The sequence below is a fragment of the Vanessa atalanta genome, chromosome 18, assembly GCF_905147765.1.
Source record: "Vanessa atalanta chromosome 18, ilVanAtal1.2, whole genome shotgun sequence".
NCBI classification, from domain to species: domain Eukaryota; kingdom Metazoa; phylum Arthropoda; class Insecta; order Lepidoptera; family Nymphalidae; genus Vanessa; species Vanessa atalanta.
Window position 1 is genome coordinate 5,799,550 of NC_061888.1, and position 8,842 is coordinate 5,808,391.

Below are 8,842 nucleotides of genomic sequence, written 5' to 3' on the forward strand. Positions count from 1 at the left end.
ATATATCATCGTATAATTGTAAATACACTTAGATTGTAATCTATCTCGCGAAATTGTAAGCTGCCAAAATATGGTGAACGGTGATTTAATTCAAAATAAAACGTAAAAAATTGTGATAGTTTATGATATTTCGATTAGGTTAGGTAAGTGTTTATAATATAACTGCACTTACGCACTAACTCATCTACCGAATAATAATGCGTTAAATTGTAAGCAAGTTACGGTTCACAATATTTCGATAGTTCACAATCCCGTGAGGTAGATTATAATCTAACGGTATTTACATTTTTACGGTGACATACTCATATATATCGGCAGAAGCTGTCCTACTTGCAAGCCACCATCTCTTACGGAAAACATCGGACGCATTTATTAAGATTTATTTACCATTGTATTGAGTTTATTGTCGGTTCTTCCCGGTAGAAAATACACTCCAAGCCGACGGTAGACTTACGTATATCTAATTAATTGTTAACTCTACTAGAATAAAGTTTATTTATCTATCAATATATATAAAATAACATATCCTGACTGACTGATTCATCATCGCCAAGCGTACACTGTTAAAGTTTGGGCCATGAAATTTGATAAGTAGGATCGTTTCATTGAGAAGACAGCCACTAAGGAAGAAATTTTGGAAATTCTACCACTAAGGGCGTGAAATAGAGGTTGAAAGTTTGTATGAATGTCCGTCATTTTTTAAGTTAGAAGGATGAGACTTTAGTTTTGGGATAATGATTAAAAATGAGTAGTTAATTATTAAGCCGTTTCTGGATATTCTACCCTAAGGGAGAAGGATAAGGGAGGGAATGTGGTCTACACAGATGTCTAAAATTAACATAATATTTTAAATTAATCTGTAAATATATTCAACTTCCACGCGAGCAAAGCCGCGGGCACCAGCTAATGTATATTATAATATTTTTAATATAGTCCTTTATTGTTCTCGCTGAAAAAACGTTTACGCGTTTCCCCCACAAAAGCGGGATTCATGTTTATATGGGATCCACCGGGGTTGCCGAGTGTGCCATTAAAAAACCAGCGATACCCCCTCTGTCTCTTCGAGTATGTTAAATATAGCCTATGGTAGTCAAATTTATGGCAATACCGTAAATATAATTACTTCATATTATTAAACGGTAAAAAAAAAATTTAGCAGTAAGCCAGCACCGAATTGTACAATCGATAAAATGTGCACAGAGATGAACTCGCATTCAATAAAATGTAACATAAATAAACTATCTCACCCAAATCTTCAGCGTCCTCGCTCCACTCGCCCTCTTGCGCCCAGCAAGCTGCCAGCATCACGAACAATCGTATCCACTTGACGGAGCACATGTCTGCTCACATTATGAACACACTAGCGCACGCCGTACAACAAATCGACACTTTTGTTTCAGTTTTAGTTTCATCTAACATTTCTATAGCAATATAATTAGGTATCTATAAATAAAAATTTATTTCATTCATTCAGTTACAGAATACAGTAAATTTAAACGGACAATTAAAACTATTTACAATATATCTCTGTACATATAAAAGATATATTTTCAAAGAATATTTTTTATACGGAATCATTTTTTATTCAATAAACGGAAGCAATCGGACTACTTGGGAGATCGAAAAGAGATCGCATACCCAAATGTTTGTATAAATTGATATTTTGTTATAGTATTTACTAAGTTATGTGCTATTAATTATTATTATTAAATGTACTTTTTGCAATATATTTAGCTTGCAATGTGTGCTTATAAAAATAAACTCTTTTTTATTTCCACGTGTAAAAATAATCTAAAAAATAGATTCTACTCAAAATGTGCCAATTATTTACGAACTGTTTTATGTAAACATTATTATTATTATACTTATAGCTATCCTACACTTTTTAACAATTAGTCTCTGGCAATCATATCAAAATACAGTTAGCCTAAATTTGTCCGATCGAACTGTCATTTTACGTGAGATAGTTCAGGGTACAGGACGCCAGACATGATGTTGTCGTCTTCCTTCTGGACGCTTTCTGTGAGGAAATTGACTTTCATTGGATTATTAGAGTTTATGTCCTCGAGAGATTACTCAAAATGAACGCTACCGTTGGCCTGATAAACTTTGAAAGTTCTATAATTGGCAAAATACATGATGTAATAGATACTCAAACGAATATGTGAAAGATTTTTGTTGACAAACGCGCTTTCAGCAGTTTTAAATAGTTAATAGTTCCACTGGTTCAAAATGTGAGATTTCCCTAGAAACATCATTGAGACACTCGAGTGTAGCTCATTTTAGAAGCAAATATAAATATGTATAAAATTACTTATTAGTAGTTTCTTACACGATCTAGCCATCATTCAATGTAGGCATTTTTGACAGCTAAAATATATTATGGAACCGAGAAATATTGGAGCCGGCTTTTTATAGCGCAATGCATGTGCCGTCTAGTTTGACGATATAGTACATTATACTAATACTGTTACTGTGAGTCGAAATGGCCCAGTGGATAGAACGCGTGCATCTTAACCGATGATTTCAGGTTCAAACCCAGGCAAGCATCACTGAATTTCCATGTGCGTAATTTGTGTTTATAATTCATCTCGTGCTCGGCGGTGAAGGAAAACATCGTCAGGAAACCTGCATGTGTCTAATTTCTGCCACGTGTGTATTCCACCAACCTGCATTGGCTCCAAACCTTTTCGTTAAAGGAAGAGGAGATCTTAGCCCAGCAGTGGGAAATTTACAGGCTGTTAATGTAATGTAATGTAAATGTTACTGTGAAAGTGCTATTCTGTAAGAAGTGAGTCGTATCTTTTAAAATGCTTAATACTGATTTGAGACACTTAATTGTAAATCCTTAGCACTTTTAATTAGCCTTAAAATATGTCAGTATATTTTTTTCCTTTTAAGTTCTGAAAAAAAAAAAACAAAAGTTATAAAATTAACCGATTGGCATCTTGTAAATAAAAATATTACAAGAACGCTTAAATCAAATGTGTATTAATATATTATTGACTGACTGTGTACAAGTTATCGGTTAGTGTTATGTTTATTCTTATTACGTATATTCGTAAATGCATACATCGCTCCTGTCAATCTGAACCGCAAAACCTGGAGGGTTGATGCCAAAATATTCTTCTTCAACTGTCACGTAACGCGTAGGAGCAACTTGAATCGATAAAGTATGTTGGAACTATGAATATCACGTGAAATAATAAAATATAATAACTAAATCTATCAGAAAATAATCATACTTCAAGCATTTCACGACAACAATAATATTATTTAAAAAATCCTTCATTAAAATTTTAAATAATAACTGTTTGAAATCATTCAATTCAATTCAATCAGTCCTTATAATATGATAATTAGAAAAAATTACAAAACATTTAATATTTTAATAAATTAAATTAAAACCCCTTTTTAATATTTCATCCTTCGTCATGTTAGATTTGTAATTAAATTACATAATTTTCTATTTATTCAACATTGCCCATAGACGTATGAAGACTTAATTAATCAAATTGTGGGTTCCAAGCAAATCGTTTCGTTCATGAGCACATTTAAACGTCCTGTAAGTCAAACACGTATTTGAAGGGGTCAACCTTTCCGTCCCATGTCAGAAGTATAACACGAACGCCTAGTTTGAGAAAACACATGTTAGTAAAATATTTCAATTTAGACTTATTGTGTGAAAAGTTATCAGCAGTTGTGTTCTCTAAGAACGCACTTCGTATATTAATCGAGATGTTTTAAAAACCGATTTTTATTGAAACGTTATTTTCATCCTTTGTATGTTTTAATTAGTTATTATTGCATGTAACTTTCTGACATTTTACGATGGTTTTCTATGGTTGGTTAGGGTTAGACAAAAGTGTATTTATAAATAAAAATATGTATTTTAGGCACTATATACTGCACATATAATCGAATACATATATAATTAAAAATACAATCCATAACCCATTAATTATTAGCAAATATGTGTCGTTAAAATTCTTAATTTAATTTCTTAATTTTTCTTAAAATAATTAGTGAATCATATTTCAAACGAAATTAATTACTAATATAATAAACTGAAGGTCTAAAACTGTTTTGAATATAGGTCAGGTGATACAACTTTTTAATAATTTAAATATTTTAGTTAATCTTTTTAAAAGATTGTACATACATATTTTTTATGGAAGAACGGGCCATCCTAACACAAATACTAGTCCTTACTAGTAACTTACTAGATTTTGGTTCCTAATCTATTTTTTTTTATAGTTTATGTCGCTAATGTAAGATTAGATATCTGCCATTAGATTTTCGAGTTTGAAACAGAATAAATAACTACAGACATTAGGTAGAGCAAAAAAAAGTAAAGGTAAACAGCCTGTAAATGTCCCACTGCTGGGCTAAGACCTCCTTTTGGAGGAGAAAGTAGAGATTTAATTTCACTACGCTGATCAAATGCGGATTGATGGATACATATGTGGCAGAATTTCATTGAAATTAGACACATGATTATAAACAGGCCTTAATGATGGCACGCTTCATTGCTGAAATTTACATTATTCGTTACATTACGGACGAACCCCCAATCATCGATCGTCTCCGCTTAGGTAGAGTAAAGAAAAATGTATATTTCGATTATGTTGTATAAAAATTCGGTCAAATGGAAAGGATATAACTTGTTCAAGATGACCCTTGCTACATTTGTGCGGTAGATTTCACATAGAAACGTGGCTACATCACATGAATATTTATTAGTTAAAGTGATTTATGTATAAAGATTAAAACCATTTATATGTTTTTTTATGTTATGTGTTTTTCTTTTACATTTCGGGTATTTCAATAACTCTACGCGTATTCGAATATGTCAAAATATAATCCTTTTCATACATTTTATTGGAACGGATTATAGTGTTTCTTTTTTGTCTTTTAGGGAAAGGGTACGTTTTTATTGACGTCCTATTACTTGACTTCGGTCAAGTCGGTTAGGACTTCAAGATCTGAAGTCTTATAATCTAGCCACTAGACTATCGTGGAATTTAAATTTTATTTGATAGTAACGAATACTAACGAAACAATGTATTAAAAATGAGATAAACCCCTTCTAAGCAGTTATTACTTTTTTTTTTTTTTATGTTATAGGTATGGTCGAGCTAATGGGTCACCTGATAGTTAGTGGTTGCCACCGCCCATTGCAGTGTCAATACGCGGTGGCAACCACATACTATACAACACCAGTGTTGTATTTTTTTTAACCATAACGATGTAAGGCATCGCCAATGACAACCTTGGAAAAGCCCTACCACCAAGAAATTTTGTATGACATTGAAAAAGGGCGTTATATATGTATTATAACGAAGCTCATTCATAAATATATTTCACGGAATCGACGATAACATATCGTTGTTATTTCAAACAATATTAAATAAATATGCGAGTTTCAGCAAACGTATGAAGAAAAAACATCTCACGCGAAATATGTGGATTGAAATATGGATTTCAATATCTCAAACATTTCCTTTTTATATGTGAAAACAGATTTTGCGTTATATGCTACAAAGTCTGTTCCTACTTTTATGTAAAGTTAGCGTGTTTTTCCATAAATAATATTATAGGACGACTGTACGGGTGGGTACAACCTACAGGTACCATTCTACAACGAAAACCAGTGTCATATCAGAAACAAAAGAACCCGAAACCCCGTTAGGCGCTCCGTATAGATGTTTCACATCAATAATAAATCAATATACAACAAACATTTGCTTTACCATAAATCGTGTGACTGTATCGTAAGACAATTTATTTGATCTTATTTTTTATTGAATATAAAATAGCTGAATGTACCTTTTTCTTATCCGATCGAGTTATTTATTGCACAAGTTTGTTTTTGACCGCCTCACGTACTTTATAGGGCGAACCTTCTCAATCCGGAATTGCCAATTTTTACGTCACATATACATGTTATGTTTGAACTTATTTCTTGTATTTTATAAGGGAAATGTTTATTGCTCGGCTATAATTTGTAAAAAAATGTTTTTGATACAGAAAAATGTATAATGGTCTAAGTACCGTCGTATTTTTTACGAGTCATTGGTAAAACGCCTATTGAGAGACATTAAAATTAAATTATCTTTAACGTTGTTATTAAGATCAAAGGCGGAGCGACAAAAATTGTACAGTGAAAACGATATACAAGGAATAATTTCGTCTATAAAAATGTACATATTTTAATCGGTTTAATATAATACTAGCTGAAGCCGCAGCTTCGCTCTCGTGGGATTTTATTTGTCTTTTTAAAGATTGGGTATTGTTTCTGACTGAATTACTATGTTTTGAAATTATAAATAAACTAAGTTTTTCTGGAAAATGTAGCTTTTTAATAATAATTATTATTAAAGTCAATTCAGTAGATTTTATCGAGTACTAACAAATAAATTTACCTAAATAGTCTTATTTATATAAGTATATAGATACAGACAAACAGAAGTATAATACATTTAATATTTTAATACGTATTCGGCTATTTATAAATACATTTTGAACAAGTATTAATATTCCCGAAAATAATTTCAGCCATAATCGGCCTTGGGGCTGACTAAACTGTTCAGCAAACTTTAGCTCGGCTAAGTGCTAACTTAGAACCAACCAAGTATTATTGGCTTAGTCTAATGCATAATAACGGCTCATCCTTTGGGCACATTATATTATTAAGGCTAAAAGCTAGTCGAGTAACGATTTGAAATAAATTAAAGTAAAGTTATCTTTTTAAAAAATATATGAGGTACTTTCAAAATAATTTTACCAAAATTTATAAATATCGTGTTTGTACTAACGGGTAATATCCTTGTAAGAGAAATAATAAGCGATTGATTTTTATAAACACGGCGAAATAAATTAAATGGTAATGGTATATTGATCTTTAAAGAAAGGTTGCTCCAACCTGAAAAACAACTACTGGCTTACATATATGACGTCAGTAATGTAAAAGCTCACCTAATCGAGTGACCTGACTAACTGCTATGCGTTATTTTGAATGCTTCGTTGGTCTAGTGATTAGATACAAAGAGGGTTTGAATGTCGGGCCAATACAAAGTGAGTTGAATTGAGTTGAGTTTTTCTGTCGAAAAATTCCCCAGACTCTCGAGGTAGAAAGACTCGGGTCGGAAAGCACACGCACACACAGTAAAAACGTTGGTCCTACACTTGAACTCTTTACGGTCGTGCAGGTTTTGCAATCACATCAAATTATAAAATAATAGAGAACAAAGAGTGCGTATATATTTACACTACTTTACACTATAATATGTCCTGCGCAGTTGACTAGTCTCACTGTGATTGGTCGCCGAGTTCAAGGTTGATGAGGACTATCATACAATTATTTACGTATTATAACTGTCTCATTAGTCTAGTGTCTAGTTAATAAGGCTACAGATCAACTCCGTATATCTCTAGTCGTGATTGATTTATACCTCACTAGCGACCTGCCCCGGCTTCGCATGGGTGCGATGCTGATACTAAATATACTACAGAATGTCTTTATATACAACGTTCTCAACTTTTTCAGTCAGTTTCAGGGCCATATTAATCATTATTAAATGCACAATATATTTAAGGTACTTAATTAGATAACGATTAGTGCTTGAATTCGTTTCGTAAATAAGTCATTATTTCTCATAAAAAGTAACGGACAAAAAATTGGTTATTGTGAGTTATCCCTAAGAGATAGACGTATACCGTTACGAAATTTTTTTATAGAACTTTTAAGGTGTACAATACCGTAGTAGTAAGTTGATTCATTAGATTGATCGTGGTGAGCTAAATTTGGGTCAGAAGGAATTCTTAATTATATTGTATAGTGCTTATGGCGACCGTTCGATCATAAAAGAGATTGCCACCCTAAGGTAAAGCAGTAGTTTAAAGTAAGGGCCTGTAAATTACCCACTTATAGACTAAAGCCTCCTCTTAGAGCTTGAAAATAACTGTTCCAATGAGGATTGGTGGCAGCTAACTTCGGATTTCCTCAAGAAATTTCCCATAGCCGAGCATAAGATTAATTATAAAAACAATTTACTTATGAAAATTTAAATTTCCTGGACTATAAAAAATATTTAATGAAATTTTAGCTTCGATAAAATCATTATTGATTTAAAATAAACGAGAGTCTGGACAACCCTTTAGCTTAAAAAAAAAACATAAGCAAAATGTATGTAATCATTAAAGGGATTATCTTAATTACAGTTCCAGTCAGTTGTGTTTGGATTTTTTAAACGGGACATTATTTTTAAAGTGCCAAACAGTTACTTTTAATTCTCGTATGAGTAACAAAATGAAATGGAATGTCCATGTAGAAAGCGAAAATAAAAACAAAGTCACAATGGATGAAAATTATTATTACACAGAAAGACAACTTACTCTTTGGTAATGGTTTGTGCAAACATTTGTGCAAGTGTGCTCTATTGATATGTACTCAATATTGTTGTATTCCAGTTTGAAGGGTGAGTGGCCAATTGTTGTTGGAAGGAATGATTTGATATTTGATATTTCTTACGGTGGCAACAACTATGAGCAAATGTGACCACTAACCACCGTTTTCTGAGATGTCTAGTTTTGGATTTTCCTATTAATAACGTAACAAATTTTCTAATAATATACTAAATACATCAGCTTATCAAATTGTTGTTGAGAATCGAGTATAATTTGAAGTAGAAGGTTATATGGTTAATGCATTAGCTTTATAAACAGAGGTAATTACGGAATCATTTAAGATCAGAATAATAATAATGATCCGACTAAGATTTTAACATTTGCGTTTAAAAGTTTTGCTCATTTCCATCGCCAACAAAATTATTCAGCAAAA

General features: G+C 32.0%; 1 protein-coding gene across 1 annotated transcript in view; it reads right to left on the bottom strand.

Annotated features, from left to right (window-relative positions):
• Positions 1–1,405, bottom strand: part of LOC125071000 (synaptogenesis protein syg-2-like) — a 98,083-nt gene extending 96,678 nt beyond the window's left edge. The window contains exon 1 of the mRNA XM_047681044.1: positions 1,248–1,405. Within this exon, the coding sequence (XP_047537000.1) occupies positions 1,248–1,338 (91 nt within the window). The 5' untranslated portion in view covers positions 1,339–1,405. The remainder of the gene's footprint in view (positions 1–1,247) is intronic.
• Positions 1,406–8,842: the final 7,437 nt, after the last annotated feature.